Genomic DNA, 20,560 nt, shown 5'->3' with positions numbered 1-20,560 from the left:
ACGAGACAGGGATGGATAGCCTTTTCCACCAGAGGATCCTAGCTCCTAGTTGGGTCAATTTAAACAAAAAAACAAAAAGAAAAGGAAAAGAAGCTTGGCCCTGGGACTTCCCTGGTGGTCCAGTGGCTGACGCTGAGCTCCCAAGCTCCCAGTGCAGGGGGCCCGGGTTTGATCCCCGGTCAGGTAAGTATGCTGCAACTAAGATCCCGCTTGCCACAACTAAGACCAGAGTTGCCAAATAAATAAGTATGAAAAAAACAAAAAAAGAACCCTGGCCCCGACTTCACAGCACACCCCCAGGTCAATTCCAGGTGGATGACAAGCCTAAATGTGAAAGGTAAAACAAAGTTGTTAGAAGAAAACCGAAATATCTTCATGATTTTGGTATTTGAAACATTTCTTAAATAGGATACAAAAAAAAGTGCCACCATATAAGAAAAAAAAATAGATAAACTGGACTATATTAACATTTAGAACTTCTGTTCAACTAAAGATACCATGAAAAGAATGAAAAAGGCATTGAACTTCAAAGCTGCTAAGAGACTAAGTCTTAAACGTTTTCTCACCACAAAAAAGAAATAATAACGGCATGCCCTGAGGTAGGTATTAGCAACTACGTTTGGTGGTAATCATATTGTAATATATAAATGTGTCAAGTCAACAGGTTGTACACCTCACACTAACACAATAATTACCTGTCAATTATGTCTCAATAAAGTATATTTGTTTATTTTATTTTTGGCAGCATGGCTTGTGAGATCTCGGTTCCCTGAGATTGAATCTGGGTCACAGCAGTGAAAGCACCAAATCCTAACCACTGGGCTACCAGGAAATTCTCATAAATAATTTTTTAAAAGAGAGAGTGAAAAGCAAGCAGAGACTAGGAAAAGACATTTGCAATGTATTTATCTGAGCAAAGACTCATGCCGCCCTATTATCTCCTTACTAAGAAAGAAAAAGCAGTTGAGCTAAGAGAAAAGATTCGAACTGACACTTTTCCAAGGATGGACCCAAATGGCCACTAAACATATGTAAAGGTGCTCAGCCTCACTGGGACTTCCCTGGCGGTTCACCGGTTAAGACTTCGCCTCCCAATGCTGGGGCTGTGGGCTGGATCCCTGGTCGGGCGTCTAAGGTCCCACATGCTTCATGGCCAAAAAAAATAAAAATAAAGCAATATTGTAAAAAATTCAAGAAATGACTTTAAAAATGGTCCACTTCAAAAAAAAAATCTAAGGAAAAAAAAAGGTACTCAACCTCTTGTGTCATCCAGAAAATGGAAATTAATTGTGCATTCCCACCAGAATAGCTAAGATGAAAAAGATGGAAAATAACTAGGTGCCAGGGACCCCAAACACTCCTGGGAGGAGTAAAACTGGCAGAGTTGCTTTGGAAAACTGTCCGGCAGAATCTTCTACAGCATGCTGGGTGCCCCAGCAATGCCAACCATGAGCATACATCTAACAAATATGAATACATATGCTGAACAAAGGCTTCCCTGGGGACTCAGATGGTAAAGAATCTGCCTGCAGTGCAGGAGACCTGAGTTCAATCCCTAGGTTGGGAAGATCACCTGGAGAAGGGAATGGCCACCTACTCTAGTATTCTTGCCTGGAGAATCCCAGGGACAGAGGAGCCTGGTGGGCTACAGTTCATGGGGTAGCAAAGAGTCGACACGACTGAGCAACTAACAGTTTCACTTTCACGCTGAACCAAATTCATACAATAGAAGGTTCACAGCAGCAGGGCAGGGGTTACAAAAGGCCAGCTCCCTGTCCTCAAGATGGGGGGGTTCTATGGTGCAAGCTGCACTCCAGAGCTTTTCCGAGGGACCAGGCTGGAGCAAGTCTCTGCCAAGACCACACTGTTGCTAATTTTGCTCCCCTGCACCACCTGGCTTCCGTTTTACCTCTTCTCCAAAGAGCATTCCTTCAATAAACAGTTTTCATAAAGATCTCCAAGCAGGTTTGCTTCCAGAGAGTCTGCCTTAGAACAGGTGGCAGCAGAAGTTGCCTACGGAAGTGGACTCGGCAGGTGGAATTCTGGGGGTGGTGGGTCGTTCACCAGCCATTTGGCAACGTGGACCCATCAGTGGGGTGAAGGTCCCTGGGGTGTTATGCCCTGTGGCGGAGTGGGGGTGCACACTGACCCGTTTCACGTCTCTGGTACAGGAAGTGCAGAAGAAACGGCCACAAGAAGGACCGTGGGACTGGGTGGCTGTTATTAAAAATCGTCCGTCCAATGAAAATGGAAAAAGACAATCTCAGCTATGATGATGTGAAGCCAAGTATGACATTCGGCCTAAAAGCACTCACCCCCTGCAGGCACAGAACCTGAAATTAAGGAGTGGCAGAACTAAGAAGAAGGACTTCCCTGGTGGTCCAGTGAGTAAGAGTCTGCCTGCCAATGCAGGGGACACGGGTTCAATCCCTGGTCCAGGAAGTTGCCCTGGAGCATTAGCCAGTGCTCCACAACTACTGAGCCTAAGCTCCACAAGAGAAGCCGCTGCAGGGAGAAGGCCAAGCACCGCAACTAGAGAGTAGCCCCAGTGCCCTGCAAGCAGAGAGTAGCCCCCGCTCCCTGCAACTAGAGAGTAGCCCCCGCTCCCTGCAACTAGAGAGTAGCCCCCACTCCCTGCAACTAGAGAAAGCCTGCACAGCAACGTAGACCCAGCACAGCCAAAAAAAAAAAAAAACTAAGAAGGAGGGTGAACTCAGTCCAGGCAAGTCTATCATGTCAAAGTCAAGGCCCTGATGGAAAGGCATGAACTCTAAGGCTTGAGACGGGGATGTGTGTGCTTGGTCACTCAGTCGTGGCCGACTCTTTGCAATCCCATGGACTGTAGCCCGCCAGGCTCCCCTGTCCATGGAATTCTCCAGGCCAAGATACTGAAGTGGGTAGCCTTTCCCTTCTCCAGGGGATCTTTCCAGCCCAGGAATCAAACCCAGGTATCCTGCGTTGCAGGCAGGTTCTTTACTCTCTGAGTGACTAGGGAAGCCCGGAAGAACAATGGACCACACTAAATGAGTCCAGAACTGGAACAGCAATCTTTGGGAAAAAAGTCCCTGAGGTCACTGGGACCTCAGAGTGAACCTGACGGTGTGACTCAGGGTCCTCCGTCACTCTCCTGCCCCGTCACACCAGCGGAACCCTTTTCCATCCCATGATCCGTCACCTACAGAAGCTCATCTCCATAAAACAGAGGTCTCAGGGTGGAAAACCAGGACAGAAGTCACACTAAAAATCCCTTCTTAGTGCCAAGTACTGTATCAAATGCTTGGACTCAACCAACTAGCTTTCAAAGCTGTCTTTTTTATGTTATAATTTATTTTCCAAAGGTGGAGCTAACATTACATGTACTGTTAAGTCTCTTTATTTTAGGCTTTTATTTACCTAAAACATAATCTAACCTACACTGCATGTAAAAGTAACCAGCATGGGACTCAGAAGAGCTGGCACACTAGAAAGGGTCTGCCACATACAGCAGGGAAAGCCATGAGCTGGCTGTGTCCTTTGGGAGGGCCGGGGACACATAGTCTGAGTACCAAAGCCTAGACACTACACTGATTCTGCCTCACAGATCAGGCCCTCTTCTTCTTCTTTTTTTTTAAAAGATTTATTTTAGTTTTGGCCATTCTGGGTCTTCACTGCAGCTTGGGCTTTTTCTCTAGTTGCGGCGAGGGGGCCACTCTCTAGTTGTGGTGCATGGACCTCTCATTGCAGTAGCTTCTCTTGTAGTGGAGCGCGGGCTCTAGGGTGCAAGGGCTTTAGTAACTGCCACATGAGGGCTCAGTAGTTGTGGCTCTCGGGCTCCAGACCACAAGCTCAATAGTTGGGGTGCAGGGGCTGAGTTGCTTCACGGCATGTGGGATCTTCCCAGATCAGGGATCAAACCTGTGTCTCCTGCATTGGCAGGCAGATTCCTTACACTAAGCCACCAGGAAAGCCCCTTCTTCTTCTTCTTTTTTTTTTAAATATTTACTTATTTATTTGGCTGCACCAGGTCTTAGTTGCAGCGTGCTAACTCTTAGTTGTGGCATGTGGGATCTAGTTCCCTGATCAGGGATCCAGCTCAGGCCCTCTGCACTGGGAGTGCGGAGTCTTAGCCACTGGCCCATCAGGGAAGTCCCTAAACACTGTTCCTATTCCTTGTTCATCTCCAGCAAAGTTTCTTCTCTAGGGAATTTTTTTTTCCCTTTCTTTCATAATTTCAGGTTACCTTGCCACTCCTTTCTACAGCTTTAATTCCATAAGACTATACCTTGAACCAGACACACCAGAGAGATAGAATCATGGTCTCTGTCTTGAATCTCTCAGCAATGCGGTAGATCTAATATATGCAATGTCCTATTTCACTAACCTCGGCCGGGGCAGCACTTTTATGTGAAGAAAGGAGTAAACTTAGTGAATGGTTTTTGCATTAAAAAAAGAAGACATCTAGGCAGCAGTTTCCAACTAGCTTCCCCGAGATACTTATTAACTACCATGGGAAAGACAGTAATGCTCCTGTGGAGAAATCCATGGCAAGTTATATCTCGATAAAGCTGTGACCAGGGTCCGGCACAGGGCGGACTGCAAAGGTGCTGGCAATGCTTCATTTCTTGATCTGGGTGGCTAGTCCAGGGGTGTTTGTTTGTAGCTTCTTTAACTGTAGATGTGTGGTTTATCTACTTCCATATAAATATTTCACAACTCCCAATACAAAAGTTAAAAGAAAAAAAGATAGAAAGTAAATTAAAAGCAGATGGTTTTTGTTTCCAGAAATGAAAGCTTAAAAAAAAAAAAAAAGGAGCAGGTGGCAGGAAAAGTCATTATCAGCTGACCTGACATCTTTGGGACACCCCTCCTCATCGCTGGGACCTCAGAGTGAACCTGACGGTGTGGCTCAGGGTCCTCCGTCACTCTCCTGCCCCGTCACACCAGTGGAACCCTTTTCCATCCCATGATCTGTCACCTACAGAAACTCATCTCCATAAAACAGAGGTCTCAGGGTGGAAAACCAGGACAGAAGTCACATTAAAAATCCCTTCTTAGTGCCAAGTGCTGTATCAAATGCTTGGACTCAACCAACTTGCTTTCAAAGCTGTCTTTTTTATGTTATAATTTATTTTCTAAAGGTGGAGCTAACATTACACGTACTGTTAAGTCTCTTTACTTTAGGCTTTTATTTACCTAAAACATAATCTAACCTACACTGCATGTAAAAGTAACCAGCTTGGGACTTCCCTGGGGGTCCAGGGGTTAAGAATTCACCTTCCAAAGCAGGGGGCACAGGTTTGATCACTGAGTGGGGAACTAAGACCCCACATGCAGTGGAGCAACTAAGCCCACAGGACACAGCTACTGAGCCTGAGTGTCACAACTAGAGTCTATGCACAGCAATGAAAGATCCCGAAGGACATAAATAAGATCCTGCGTGTCCCAACTGAGACCCAACACCATCAAATAAATAAATACAGATTTTAAAAATTTTTAAATAAAAGTAACCAGCTTTTAATGTTATCTCTGGAATCAAGAGACAGTTGAAGCTAACGCTTGAATAAAATCTACAATTTGGTTATAGTCCTTCAGTATTTGGAAATATGATAGGATAGTATCTGCACACTGGAGATATGTTTACATATTCAATATTTATTCACTAAGTGTCAGGAAGCAACTTTCCCTAGAAGAATGCATTTGAAATGATTTCTTCATCTTTATTAAGAATTACAAGGTAACGTAAATAGAATAGGTCGCTCAGATGGTAAAGACTCTGCCTGCAATGCAGGAGACCTGGGTTCAATCCCTAGGTTGGGAAAATCCCCTGGAGAAAGGAATGGCTACCCACTCCAGTATTCTTGCCTGGGAAATCCCGTGGACAGAGACTGGCAGGCTATACAGTTCATGGCATTGCAAAGAGTCCACGACTGAGCAGCTAACATACATCTTAACCCAAAGTCAAGGGGTAATGACGAAAAACAAGTTAAATTTCAAAACTGAAGATGTACAATAATTTTATTTACATAATTTCTAAAAGTAAATGGTCACTTCTTCCCTAGGCCAATACTAGCATGTGTGCCTTGAAAATGGAATGTAACACTCATGTTCTTAGCAGTATTATTCACAACGGCCAAGAGGAGGAAGCAACCCAAGTGTCCATTGACAGATGAAAGGAAAAACAGAACATGGTCTATCTATATACTGGAATGTTGCTCAGCCTTAAAAAGGAAGGAGATTCTGGGACTGCCAGAATTCTGGTAGCCCGGTGGCTAAGACTCCAACCTCCCAAAGAATGGGGCCTGGGTTCGATCCCTAGTCAGGGAACTAGATCTCACATGCTGCAACTAAGAGTTTGCAAGACAAGACTCCCATATGTCTCAACTAAAACCTCCTTAATGCCACAACTAACATCTGACACAGCCATTGAACACTTTTTTTTTTTTTTTAAAAAGAAGGAAATTCTGATATAGGCTACAACACGGATGAACCTTGAAAACATTATGCTCAATGAAAGAAACAAGTCACAAAAAGACAAATACTGTAAGACTCCATGATACAGATCCTGAGAAGTCAAATTCTTAGAATGGTTGCCAGGGGCTGAAAGCAGAGGATAAGGGTGAGTTAGTATTTAATGGGGACAGAGTTTCAGTTCTGCAAGATGAAAAGAGTTCTGGAGCTTGGGTATAAAGCAATGTGAATGTACTGACATTGGTATACTTAAAATTGCTAAGATGATACCTTTTATGTTATGCATATTTTGTCACAGTTTTAAAAAATGAAAGTAAGATTGAGAAGATAACATATTGAACTGAGTATGGTAGTCACCTCTGGGGAGAGTCCAGGAGTAGGGAGACAGGTATTATAAAAGTGCTGTTTTTAAAAAACCCTTACATAAAGGTCTGTAAAGCCCTATTCGCATTCTAAAAGTATAAATATTCATAGTTTAGCTTTTTTATGGTCTGGATTTTCTTGGACTCTCAGGTTGTTAAAAACAGGACCCAGTCACACTGAATCTGACATTTTAAAGGTGAATCATTGCACCTTGACACCCAGAGGCTGAAGCTCCCAGCTCCTCTCCTCCCCATGCTGATTCTGATGTCTGTGTCTTTCTCCGCAAGCCCACAACCACTTATTAGTACATCCCGACCTGGTGGTTCGAGCAGGAGACCTGGGAGATGCAGGTTTGAGCCCTGGGTTGGGAAAATCCCCTGGAGGAGAATATGGCAACCCACTCTAGTATTCTTGCCGGGGAAATCCCATAGACAGAGGAGCCTGGTGGACTACAGTCCACGGGGTCACAAAAAGTCAGACACAACTGATTGATTCAGCATGCAACCCCACTCAGCAGACCACACCCTTCCTGCAGTTCACTAAAAAAAAACTTTTATTCTATGAACTTCCTTCATTTTCCTACTTTTATATATTCTCCTAGGCCTATTTCCTTCCTGTGCGCAGCGGTAATCCTTTTTCTATTTTTAAAGGAAATGTAAATGCTTTCAATTAAAAAATAAAAACATGTCCACTGGGGAAAATTCAAACAGCACAGAAGGATACGAAAGAGGGCCCTCCCGTCACTGATGGAGCCCCAAGAGCTACCCCGTCACAGGTTCAAATGCTGTGTGCTCATGTATTTTTATGCACCTGTCAATATCAACATAGACGTATGCACAAATATTTTATACACTGTTACTAATACTTTTATCAGAAGTGAAACCAGACTCTACATTATGGATAGCAACTTGCTTTTCTTGGTAAATGACGTGGTCATGGATATATTTTCATCTCAGTAAATGCAGCGCCACCTTATTTTTGGCTGACTACTAGTTCATAGTATAGACACGCTATAATTTATCTGATGATTCCTGCCTAATGTGTGGAAAACCCACACGTATCTGGTGTCAGAGTGAATCAGCACTGCAGGAGAATACTGAGAGCAGAGGAGACACACAGAAGCATGTTCGTCCTCTCCATGGACATTTGGAGACGAGAAATAGCTGGGCCATAGATGAAAATTAAATACGTATTGCAAACTGAACATCCAAAAAAATGAAAAACAGCTATAGTACCATTATAAAGGAAGAGGGAAAGAAGATAGACAAAAGGCAAAAAATCCAATTTCACACAAACACACCCACACACTCCCTCCATGGACTTTACATTGTGCCATGAACTCATGGCATCACTGACTCAGTGGACATGAGTTTGAGCAAACTCCAGGAGACAGTGAAGAACAGGGAGGCTTGACATGCTCAATTCATGGGGTCACAAAGAGTCAGACAGGACTTAGCGACTGAACAACAACAATGGACTCAATTATACCCCCTCCCCCATTCATACATTGAAGCCCAACTTCCAAAGTGACTATATTTGGAGATGGGGCTTTTGAAAGGTAATTAGATTAGGTACTTTGGAGAAGGCAATGGCAACCCACTCCAGTACTCTTGCCTGGAAAATCCCATGGGCGGAGGAGCCTGGTGGGCTGCAGTACATGGGGTGGCTAAGAGTCGGACACAACTGAGCGACTTCACTTTCACTTTGCACTTTCATGCATTGGAGAAGGAAATGGCAACCCACTCCAGTGTTCATGCCTAGAGGATCCCAGGGACGGGGGAGCCTGGTGGGCTGCCGTCTATGGGGTCGCACAGAGTCGGACAAGACTGAAGTGACTTAGCAGCAGCAGCAGGGCTTCCTTGGTGGCTCAGCAGTAAAGAATCCGCCTGCCAATGCGGGAGACTCGGGTTCGATCCCTGGATTGGGAAGATTCCCTGGAGGAGGAAATGGCAACCCACTCCAGTATTCTTGCCTGGGAAATCCCATGGACAGAGGAGCCTGGGGGGCTACGGTCCATGGGGTTGCAAAAAGTTGGACACAACTTAGTGACTAAACAACAACATACAGTTAGATAAAGTCACAAGGGTGGGCCCCTCAAGATGGGAACAGAAAGCGAGCGAACATTCTCTCTCTTTTTCCTTTGTGGCTGCACTGAGACAGGCTTGCAGAATCTCAATTCCCCAACCGGGGACGGAAACCCGACCCTTGGCAGTGAAAGCTCAGAATCCTAACCACTAGGGAACTCCCAGGCTCTCTCTGCCGTGTGTAGACACAGTAGAAGGCAGTCATCGCCAGTAAGGAAGAGGGCCTTCACTTCCAACTGGCACCTTGATCCTGGACTTCTCAGCCTCCAGAACCATGAAAAATGAGTATCTGTTGTTTAAGCCACCCAGCCTATGGTATTTTGTTACAGCAGCCTGCGCAGACGAACAGAGGCTCTAAGGCTGTAGATATCACTGCACCTGTGACCAACCTGCCTGGTTACGCTGGGCCTGGGCACAAACCAACCTTCAGACAAAACACCCACAAAGCGCCCTGCTTACGTGGCAGCTGCCCCCAGGGGCTCTGCTCCTCCATGTCCTCTGCCTGACTTCTCCCTTTTCCTCAACTCCAACTGCCCAGAACTCTTGGATCCTTTTTTTTTTTTTAATGCCAATATCCTAGTTCAGGTACTTTTCATTCTTAACTAACATAAACTATGACTTCTGGGCCATTTTCGCCTTCTGAGATGGCCCATACTTTGTCTATGGAGTGTGTTTCTCTCTAGATAAATGCACTTTTTATCTAAAAAGTAAGATGAACTACGACCTCCTAACTGGTCTCTTCCTCTCTTTCTGATTCACTCTATACTCTGAGCTTATTTAAAGAATTAACTTTCTAAAATGGAAATCAAAGCACTATAGTTGTCACTGTTCGAATTCTTAAAATATTCCAGAAACGTGGATATTTTTTTAAATGCCTCTGGAGTCAAGATATCTCTCGAAAACTGACAATCCTAAGGTCACTAAACCTCCCAATGATTTAGAGTTTTAGCAGTAATTTACCTCAATAAAATAAGATCTAGGACTTCCCTGGTGCTGCAGTGGATAGGAATCCGCCTGCCAATGCAGTGGACATGGGTTCAATCCCTAGTCAAGAAGGATTCCACATGCCATGGAGCATACTAAGCCTGTGTGCCACAACTATTGAAGCCCGAGCTCTAAAGCCTTGGGAGCCACAATTACAGAGCTTGTGTGCCTGGATCTCCACCCTAAGAGAAGCCTCCACAATGCGAAACCCATGCACCGCAAGGAAGAGCAGCCCCCTGCTTGTCGAAATTAGAGAAAGCCCGAGCAAAGCAAACGAGGATCCAGTGCAGCCATAAAAAAAGAAAAGGAAAAAACTCTTAAAGAAAAAAAAGATCTAATGCAATAAAGGACCAAAAACCTAGCATCAGCTCTTCTGCCATCTAGGGAAGGGGAAGGTGGCCTCAACTGTGATGTACAAACACCACCATCTCATCTCCTCTATACAGAGACCAGAGCAGAAGGACCTGTAGAAGCCCTGTTCACTGCTTGAGATAGTTACTTAACAACCGGTGAGGGGATTTGTCTGGTGGTCCAGTGGTTAAGACTCTGGAAGGGGCATGAGTTCAATCCCTAGTTTGGGAACTAAGATCCCACCTGCCACGTGGCTTGGCCAAGAAAATAAAAAAATGACATAAAATGAGAAAAATTAACTCAAAATTAACTTAAAAAAAAAAAGTGAGTATGTGTTCCACCCAGAACTGTAAGTGCAGAAAGAACCAACCTGAAAGGCTAGCGAGTATAGCTAACATTGTCGCATACATCTCTTCCTCCAGCAATTCCAACGCATTTTTCAAGCATGACATTCCTACAAAGTCAGAACAGCCTCCCCATTACAAGTGGGTAATTTGAGAGCCTGAGTGATGGACCCTTGCCAGGGATGCAGAGTCTGGGTTGCAATCTTCATTGCCAGGGTTGCAACAGTAAGATGTATGTAAAATTTGCAATCTTGAGTCTGACCTCTCTCCAACTGTCCTTCCATATACACACACACTCTGGTTCTTTAAATCTGACCTGAAGACTTGATAATACATCTGACTTTGACGAATGGATTATCCTAAGCGGGAGATGAGCTTCAGTAAAAACTACAGGCCGAGCCACTGCTGAATGGTACTCATCTACGTCTGATCATTCAGAAGATGACAGGAAATACAACAAGTCCCAGAAGCCAGGAAGTCTATGGCCTTTATAATCTAATCTAACCATGTATTTCAACATATTATGTCCCCATCTCTTTGGAAAGAGGAGCCGTTCCTGCCCCGGTCTCCTGGATGGCTTTATAAGGCTGTTCTCTTTCCTCTGCAACCCGATGCCCATCTACCGACACTGGGATATGTTAGTAGAGAGTAGAGGTCAGCTCTGGAGAACTCAAGTGACCAGTCAGCCTTCAGTCGCTGGGCCTTCCCCTAAACAAGCTGACGTGCGGTAACAGCAGGCGGCCAAGGTCAGGCCAGCCGGTGGAATTACACACCAAATACAAACTCTCTCAAGAGATACTTGTGAAAACGTGTCACGGCCACGCTGGCTACTCTCCCCACGTTTCACAAACTGCCCTCAAGGATCTACTCAGACTCACAGACAGGATGTGGGCAGGGTGCTGAGTACTCCCAGCCTGACCAGCAGCAAAGGGCAGGGGACCCCAGGCTCTGGAGCTGGACTGCTGGGTTCAAATCCTGCGTCAGTCACTTCCAGGCTTTCCAATCAGGACCTTCCTCGTTAGGGTGTGAGGCTGTAACCGAGCAGGACCCTATGGGGCCTTCCCTGGACAGGCCTTCCCCCATATCCTCTGCTTCAGCTCCTCTCTGAAGCACCTTGATAATAGTATTTGATGCAAATTTCCTGAGTTGTTTTGCAGATCTGAAAAAACTCCCACCAAATGGAAGAACTACTTGATGATCAGAAGCACACAGCCCCAGGCCTCCTGGAGCCTGAGGACTGTTAAAGGGAACCCCTGTGACAACCCCTGCTCCCTCCTTATCAGCCAGTCAGAGAACTGCACAAGGCGATCACATACCTCACAACACCGCCCACCCCTGCCTCCCCGGCCATTCCAAAGCGCTGTGCCGAAACTCTTTGGAGAGTTGAAGCTTTTCACAGCATGAGCCACCCATCTCCTTGCATGGTCCTGCTATAAACCTTTCTCTGCTCCAAACTCTGACGTTTCAGTTTGGCCCCACTGTGCATCACCTTTGAACTTGCATTAACAAGGACACAAAGAGTTAACACATACAGAGAACTTGGAACAACCGGGCCTGGCAAATGGTAAGGGTTCACTAAATGTTAGCTATTATTAACCAAGAAAGGGAAAAAGCAAAGGGAAACGTGTTGCATTCTCTACTTCCACCTCCCTCTTTGAAGTTACTCCGATTTGCTTTCTTAACGTGAAACGATGATGTCCTCTGAAAACATTTGCTCTGTGCAACATGAAGCATGTTTAATGACTGGTCCACAAAAACAACAACAAAAAGGCCAATGTTGATGCTTCCTTGGGAGAAAGCCTGCAAGTGAAGGTCAATGCTGCTCTCCGGGGCTCCTGGAAGAGCTCGGTCATTCACGGGCTCACAGAAGTGTAAACAAGACGGTTATACTTTGGGGAGGTTTGTCGGCCAGCATCAACCTCAAAATGAGCCTAAAGAAGTGTTCCCTTGTTTTAAACTCACCTTTATGGCCTGAAAAAGATTTTTTTTAAACCTACACTTTAATAAAGTATATTAAAAAAAAAAAAGTATATAAACTATTCTGACACCAGAGGAAAGAAAAAAGGGAGGAAGAAGTGGATGCAAATGTCCAAGTCCCTGTGAAAAAAAAGGGTATTTTTCAAGCATGAGCCCACTCCCAGGAAGTAAGGGAGTTCTTATCTGACTCAAGCAGAAAAAAAGATCATTCCACTCTAAAGGCTAAGGTAACAGTAGAAAAATCAGACAGTAGACATTTGATAAGTATGAGTTGTCATAATTAACTGTGAAGCAGAAAGTACTTGGTATTTTGAAAGTACTGTTCAACTAAGAATTGGTTTCTGAGGTGGCACAGTGAAGAATCCATCTACTAATGCAGGAGATGCAGGTTTGATCCCTGAGTGGGGAAGATCCCCTGGAGAAGGAAATGGCTTCCCACTCCCAGCATTCTTGCCTAGAAAATTCCTGGGGGGGTGAGGGGTGGCTACAGTTCATGGAATCTCAAAGAGTTGGACACGACTGAGCACACAGCACCGGGGTGTGGTGGGGGTATTGTCACTCCAGAAAGAAAGGTGTTGTTAGTCGCTCAGTTGTTTCTGACTCTTTGTGACTCCATGTACTATAGACCCCCCAGGCTTTTCTGTCCATGGAATTTTCCAGGCAAGGATACTGGACTGGGTTGCCATTCCCGTCTCCAGGAGATCGAACTTGGGTCTCCTGCATCGCAGACAGATTCTTTATCTTCTGAGCCATCAGCAAAGCCCAGATAGAAAGGAAGAAAACAATAAAAACCATCAACAACCAAAATGCTTTTTAATTAAAGCTCCAGATGGAAAATCGTCATCAGATTAACCTTCCTAAAGACCAAAAAATAAATGATTTCTCTGGGGTGCTCATCAGCCTAAAAAACGTATTTCCCCAGAGCCTATGGGAGAGAGTGGAACACGTCTTGAGGGAACGGAGCCCCCACCTACTTTTCCAATCTTGCTTCTCCACCAGGAAAGGTCCACTCATGCCAGACTGGCTTCCTTATTTGTTCCAGGGGAGGGACAAACCATGCTCATTTCAGCTTTGTATCCCCAGCGCCGACCACAGTACTTGGCACACAGTAGTTTCTCAGTAAATGGTTGCTGATTCGACAGAAACGTGAATGCTTTCACGCCTGGGCTCTGTGCCTCCCCCTTGGGAAGCCCCACGCCCACCCACCTCACGAAAACCCAGCCATCCTCCAAGGCCTCCTTCTCAAAACCGGCACCAAAGCATCGGCCCTTGCGAGTCCCCTCCCCCACTCTCTATACCTACAGAATCCCAGCCCTTTCAGACCTTGATTGCTATTGAAATATCTCTTGTTCCTGTGTTTGGCCTGCCCCACTAAAATAGGAGTTTCTAGAGAACAGCAGGATATTTTGGAGCAAAGAGAAGCAGTGGAAAGGTTATTGATCGGTGGCTAGGCAGATCTAGTTATGTGGCTTTGGGGAAAATTTTCTGAAAGCATTTTGAACAGGGCCTGGAACACAGTGTGCACTTCACAAAGGCTACTGGGCTTCCCTGGTGGTTCAGCGGTAAAGAATTCGCCTGCACTACAGGAGATATGGGTTCAATCCCTGGGTTAGCAAGATCCTCTGGACAAGGAAATGGAAACCCACTCTAGTATTCTGGCCTGGAAAATCCCATGGACAGAGGCACCTGGCGGGCAACAGTCCATGGGGTCACAAAAGAGTTGGACACGACTTAGCGACTAAACAACAACAAAGGCTATTACCACTGTTCAGCTCTTGGAACCTCAAGTTCTCTTGCTTACAAAATAATATTGATAATAAATTCTCTGACAGGTAGGGTTTTTTAAAATATAGTTTTGTTTTTATTTATTTATTTTTTGGCCTTGCTACATGTCATGTGGGATCTTAGTACCCGGATTAGGGATTGAACCCTGGCCCCTGCATTGGAAGTGTGGAATCTTAACCACTGGATCACCAGGGAAGTCCTAAAGTGGGTCTTGATGAAGATAAGAAATAATGTCTGAAAAGTCTCTAGGGCCTTCCTTAGCACAAAATGGCCACTCAGTAGCCACATGGCAGCTATTTTTGCAAAGCTTCATGCTGGGTGCAGAGAAAATGCCCCATAAACGTTTATGGAATGAGTTGAATGAATGGAGAGAGAGACAGTCTGATATCAACTCAGATATTGAGGGGAAATTTGTCAGTCATTCATTCAACAGATCTTTATGAAAGGCTTATCACAATGTCCCAGGCTTTGTTCTGGGTGCTGGGTTTCGACAGTGGCACAGCCCCCTTGCCCTGGGAAATGTACATTCTGATGCAAAAGGCAGATAATAGAGGTGACAAGGCAACAGAAGCTTATGTGGTATTAGGGAGAATTGGTGTTTTCGAATTGTGGTGCTGGAGAAGACTCTTGAGAGTCCCTTGGACTGTAAGGAGATCAAACCAGTCAATCCTAAAGGAAATCAACCCTAAATATTCATTGGAAGGACTGATGCTGAAGCTCCAATATTTTGGCCACCTGATGCAAAGAGCTGACTCATTGAAAAAGACCCCTGATGCTGGGAAAGAAAGAAGGCAGGAGGAGAAGGGGGTAGCAGAGGATGAGATGGTTAGATAGCATCACTGACTCAATAAACATGAAATCTGAGCAAACTCTAGAAGATAGTGAAGGACAGGGAAGCCTGGCATGCTGCAGTCCATGGGGTTGCAAAGAGTTAGACATGATTTATTGACTGAAAAACAACAACGTGGTATTAGTTGCTATGAAGAGGAATGAAAAGCAAGGTGCGGACAAGCTAGGGACCGGGCAAGGGAAGTCTGCAGAGGTGGCGTTTAGGCAGAGCTTCAGAGGGGCAGATCCAAGGAGAGCTGCGTTTTGTGAGCTGTCCTCACCCTCAGGCAGACCGGGTACTTTTCCACGGGGCAGCCTCTGGTGCCAGGAGACCCTGCTCCACCAAAGAGGCTGCAGTCTGGCTCCTCTCAACTCAGACCAAGCCGCAGACACTGCTGAACCAGCAATTACAAACTTATTTTGACAAGACCATTTGACTCGGCCACTTAGCCCCGAGTGAAAGTAAACAGATAATAACCATACCGCCACTGGTCTGTTCCCCAGAAAGTTCAGATCACTGTTTTCTCCGAACAAGTAGCCTTCAGGGTGAGTTGAATCAAACTTCTCTCCTCCCATAATGAAGTGGCTGGCAAAATAGCTTCCTAGAGGGCGAGAGACAGAAACCAGTCAAACTAAGCCAAGTGAACAAGCCGATTCAGGGGGAAAAAAAAAAAAATGTTAACCCTTCAACAAACAATTAGAGCCATTTCTAACCCTAGGAAAATTTTCTTCTCTTGATTGGGGATAAAGGCACAAAATACGCAAAATCCTAGCAGTGAGAACCCAAGATATCAAATATAAAATAGATCACTGTGTTCCTTTTGACATTCTATTTTTTTGGCTATACTTCATGTGGGGTGTCTCTAGTTGCAGCGACTGAGGACTTCTCTTGTGGTGGCGTGCTGGCTCAGAGGTCGCAGCACACGGGCTTAGTTGCCCTGTGGCATGTGGGATCTGCCCAGACCAGGGATCAAATCCCCCCGTCCCCCGCATTGGCAGTCGGCTTCTTAACCACCGGATCACCGGGGAAGTCCCTTTTGACATTCTTAATTGAATCTTTACCATGATCTGCCTATCATACCAAGAAGCAAAAGACCAGAAGGCCCCACAATGCACATTAATGAATATATATATATATATATATATATATATATATATATATATATATGTATTTTGTTCCTGAATTTTTTCCCTCACACTTGAAGTGGTTATTCCTTACTCTGCATGTACTCATGAATCTTAACTGCAGGTATCAGCATGCACACACACACATATGTTCCTTTGCCTAGATTTTTCTTACACCAGCTCATACCCAAACACAGTAGTCTCAGGATTTCCCTGCCAATTCCATGTATACCTCCAACACCCTCCACAATGAAGGCTCCTTATGTTCCATATTTGCTTTAAAATGATGGTTTAATAGGAAAATACAAATTAAGTAATACTGCCCCAGGCTTTACCAATCAACTACTACACAGATTCTTGCCTGGAAAATTCCATGGACAGAGGAGCCTGGCGGGCTGCAGTCCACTGGGTCTCAAAGAGTCAGACACAACTAAGCAACTGGGCACTCACATACCACACAGATTATATTGCTTAACTGGACAAGTTTAGTGATTTTGAAAGACACAGACACGCATATACACCCTAGTCCCAAATTCATTAGCAGTCTTCATGGCCAAGATTACAGGGACATCAGTCAGGGCCCACCTTGACCAGCCAGGAAGCAGGAATATTTTCAACTCTACACTAACCAGAGGCAGTCTGCAGCCAGGGTCAGGATCTCCAACTGCCTTATCCAGACAGCTGGAGGAACCAAGCCAGGACACGATGGCAATAAGTAACCGAGGCTTAGGTAACACGGCCCATTCCATCTGGGAACACTTTCCAGATCTGATTAAACTCATGCTTCTCACAGACTGATCAACAACAGGTCCTACTGCATAGCACAGGGAACTGTGCTCAATATTCTGTGATAAACCACAATGGAAATGAGTACAGAAAGAATGTACATATACAAACAGAACCATTTAGCTGGACAGCAGAAATTAACACAGTGTAAATCAACTATATGTCAATAAAAACAAAATAGTAACAACAACAAACCCCAAATGCTTCTTAGCCCACATTTCTATAACCTAATTCTCCCATAAAGGTAAACTGTTCAAAAGTGAGTGACTCAGCCATAACATATTCTATCAATGCTCTCATATACCCCAGTTCTTGGATTAATACAAAGAACTTACGAATCAGCAAGTCTTCTTCATGTGTTATATGGCTAGGATAAATGTTTCAATTTTTTAGGTTTACAGAAAACTCTAAAAAAATGAGATTCAGCACTTTTAGCCTGTGAAGAAGCCACAGCAACAAAGGCAGAAAGTTCTAACAGGAAAATGGAATCAAACATTCATTTTTTTGGATTTTCTACACATGGAGTTGCTTTGGTCTAGAAACACATTAAACAAAACAACATGGATAAAATCCCTTGCCACAAAGTGAGGCAATTCTTTAATTAACCAGCAAGCAGGAAAACATTATTTGAGAGTCGTTGCTGTTATTTTAATTCCTAAGTCGTGTCTGACTCTTTGGGACCCCGGGGACCGTAGCCTGCCAGGCTTCTCTGTCCATTGGATTTTTCAGGCAAGAATACTGGAGTGGGTTGCTATTTCCTTCTCCAGGGAATCTTCCTGACCCAGGGATTGAACCCGTGTCTTCTGCATTAGCAGGTGGATTCTTTTACCACTGAGCCACCTGGAAAGCCCCTGGAGGGTAAAAGCAGCCAAAACCAAAGCAATCTAGGAGGAACCCTTGAAAGTTACCCATCAACATGAAAACACACAGGGGCAGCCATCCACAGAGATACACAGCGCAATTCATCATTTAGGAGCTTAGTTATAAATTATTTATGTCTAGCACTTGCTAGCCCTATTTTCCACGTGCATAATTTATACAGAAGGAGGTGCCTAGCTGTCACAAACAGAAGCAGCCATCTCAAAGAATTTGTCATTTACTGTCAGACATTAGGAAAATATATTTTCTACACATTAGACAATATACATTTACTATACATTAGGTGAAATTAGGAAAGATGTTTACATTAATGGGTGGCTTGCCCAGATCATGAATAAAGAATGGGGAGAAGCAGGTTCGGTGTCTGGAGTGGTACAGGCTAAGTTCAATCTGGGACACGCTGAGTTTCCAGGACCTGGGAGCCATCAGGTGAGGGACGCGGGGACAATGAAATCAACGGATAATCAGCTTACACATGGTAGAGATTGATCCTAGCAAGAAAACAGCACTAATGGCTTCAGGGTTAAAGGCTTCGGGGTTAAAGCATTAAAGATGGCAGGGTTCTACTGGAAACGCCCTTTTGGGGACAGCCACGATAATAAACGAAATTACCCAGAAAGCAGTGTGTAGAGCTAACTGTAACCTTGTCTCGCATTTTATTTTATTTTTTAACTTTTAACTTAATTTTTTATTTTTAAATAAATCTATTCGGCTGCACAGGGTCTTGGTTGAGGCATGTGAACTCTTAGTTGTCGAATATGGGATCTAGTTTCCTGGTCAGGGATCATACTTGGGCCCCCTGGAATAGAAGCTTGCTGTCTAGGCCACTGGACCACCAGGGAAGTCTCTATTTTCTCTTATGACTATTTAAAAGAAAAAAAAAATATTTTTGGCTGCACTGCACAGCATGTGGGATCTCAGTTCCCCAACCAGGGATTGAACCCACATCCTCTGCATTGGAAACTCAGAGTCATAACCACTAGAGTCCCAGGGAAATCCAGCCTCGCTTGGCATTAAAAATCAAGAGCACACATATACAAAGACCTAAAAGTAAGGTCAATAATCCACCTTGAAAAGGAGATTTTTTTCATTTCGAGAGAAGTGCCAAGGCCACACTGATCTCCCTTGGCACACTTAAAATATGAACGCCTCATGAGATAAAAGAAAAACTAAACTTAAGACAACCCACATTTTGCTTTTTTCCTCTCTTTGAAACTAGACTGCGGAGAGAGCGAACTTGCCACCTGCAGCCTGGGTAAGGCGTTGTTTGCCCAGGCTGCCCAGAGGTGGGGATCAGGGCGCAGTGACCTGGATGGTGCGGCCACATCACCAGATGGGAACACCAAATGCACCAACATGCTCTGAAAAAAAAAAGGCCTTGTGGACACTTTGTGCACATTTTTGCTTCTTCGTGAGAACTGTGCACTAAGATCAGAAATGGTATGGAAAAAAGAACTACACTAAAACATTTCTTTGCCTATTTGTGGATAGGAAACAACATACATGACTAGTAGATTACCTGCAAGCTTTTCATTATTAATTAGCTATGGTTTTTATTTTACTTTGTAGGCCCCCTATGTAGCATGTGGGATCTTAGTTCCCCGACCAGGGATCAAACCTGCAGTCCTCACATAGAAAGTATGGAATCCTAATCACTGGACCTCCAGGGAAGTCCCATAGTTGGCTCTAATTTATTAACCAAATCATAATTGGAATTCTTTGTAGGCTTTAAGAAAATACATTTTGGGACATCCCTGGTTCAAGGGTTAAGAATCCACCTGCCAGTGTAGAGGATGTTGGTTTAATTGCTGGTCAGGGAAGATTCCACAAGCCAAGGAACAACTAAGCCCAAGAGCCACAACTACTGAGCTCAAGTGCCCAGAGCCCGTGTTTCGCAACAAGAGAAATCAGTGTACCACAACTAGAGAAAAGCCCTCGCAAAGCAATGAAGACCCAGTGCAGCCAAAAATAAATTCAATTAAAAAAATCTAAACCTAAAGAAAAAAAAAAAATCTAAACCTTATTTTAAAACAGACATATCTTGTAATCATTTTGCAAGATACACATAGATCAAATTATCATGTTGTACCCCTTAAACTTACAGAATGTTATTTGTCAATTATATCTCAATAGAACTGGAAAAAAGAAGCCACATCATACTCAAAAATTATATACTTTTAAGAAAAATTTTTATTGAAATGTAGTTGACTTACAATGGTGTGTTAGTTTCAGGAGTATAGCAAAGTGATTCGGTTATAGAAATACTTTTCCATTACAAGTTATTACAAGATACTGAGTAAATAGAGTATAGCTGCTTGTGCTATATAGTAGGTCCTTGTTGGTATCTATTTCACATATAGTAGTATAGACATTTTAATCCTAAACTCCTAATTTATCACTCACCCCCTAAATTGTATTTAAAACAAGATGTGTGTGGGAGGGAAAAGGGGGAATTCGTGATTAATGGGTATAGTTTCAGCTTCGCAAGAAGAAGTTCTAGAGATCTTCACACTAATGAACTGTTAACACCTGAAAATGGTTAAGGCGGTAAGTTTAATGTTATGCATTTTTAACCACAATAAAAATAAAATATCAAGGGGGAAAACC

General features: G+C 44.2%; 1 protein-coding gene across 5 annotated transcripts in view; it reads right to left on the bottom strand.

Moving 5' to 3' along the window:
- Positions 1 to 20,560, bottom strand: part of RNF157 (ring finger protein 157) — a 75,351-nt gene that overhangs the window by 40,203 nt on the left and 14,588 nt on the right. For all 5 annotated transcript variants that reach the window (XM_043905450.1, XM_043905451.1, XM_043905449.1 and 2 more), the window contains one exon: positions 15,647 to 15,765. In XM_043905450.1, the coding sequence (XP_043761385.1) occupies positions 15,647 to 15,739 (93 nt within the window). In that variant the 5' untranslated portion in view covers positions 15,740 to 15,765. The remainder of the gene's footprint in view (positions 1 to 15,646; positions 15,766 to 20,560) is intronic.

Source organism: Cervus elaphus, chromosome 5, assembly GCF_910594005.1.
Source record: "Cervus elaphus chromosome 5, mCerEla1.1, whole genome shotgun sequence".
Classification (NCBI taxonomy): Eukaryota; Metazoa; Chordata; class Mammalia; order Artiodactyla; family Cervidae; genus Cervus; species Cervus elaphus.
The sequence above is the reverse complement of the archived record's forward strand: the minus strand, read 5'-3'. Positions and strand labels throughout refer to the sequence as shown.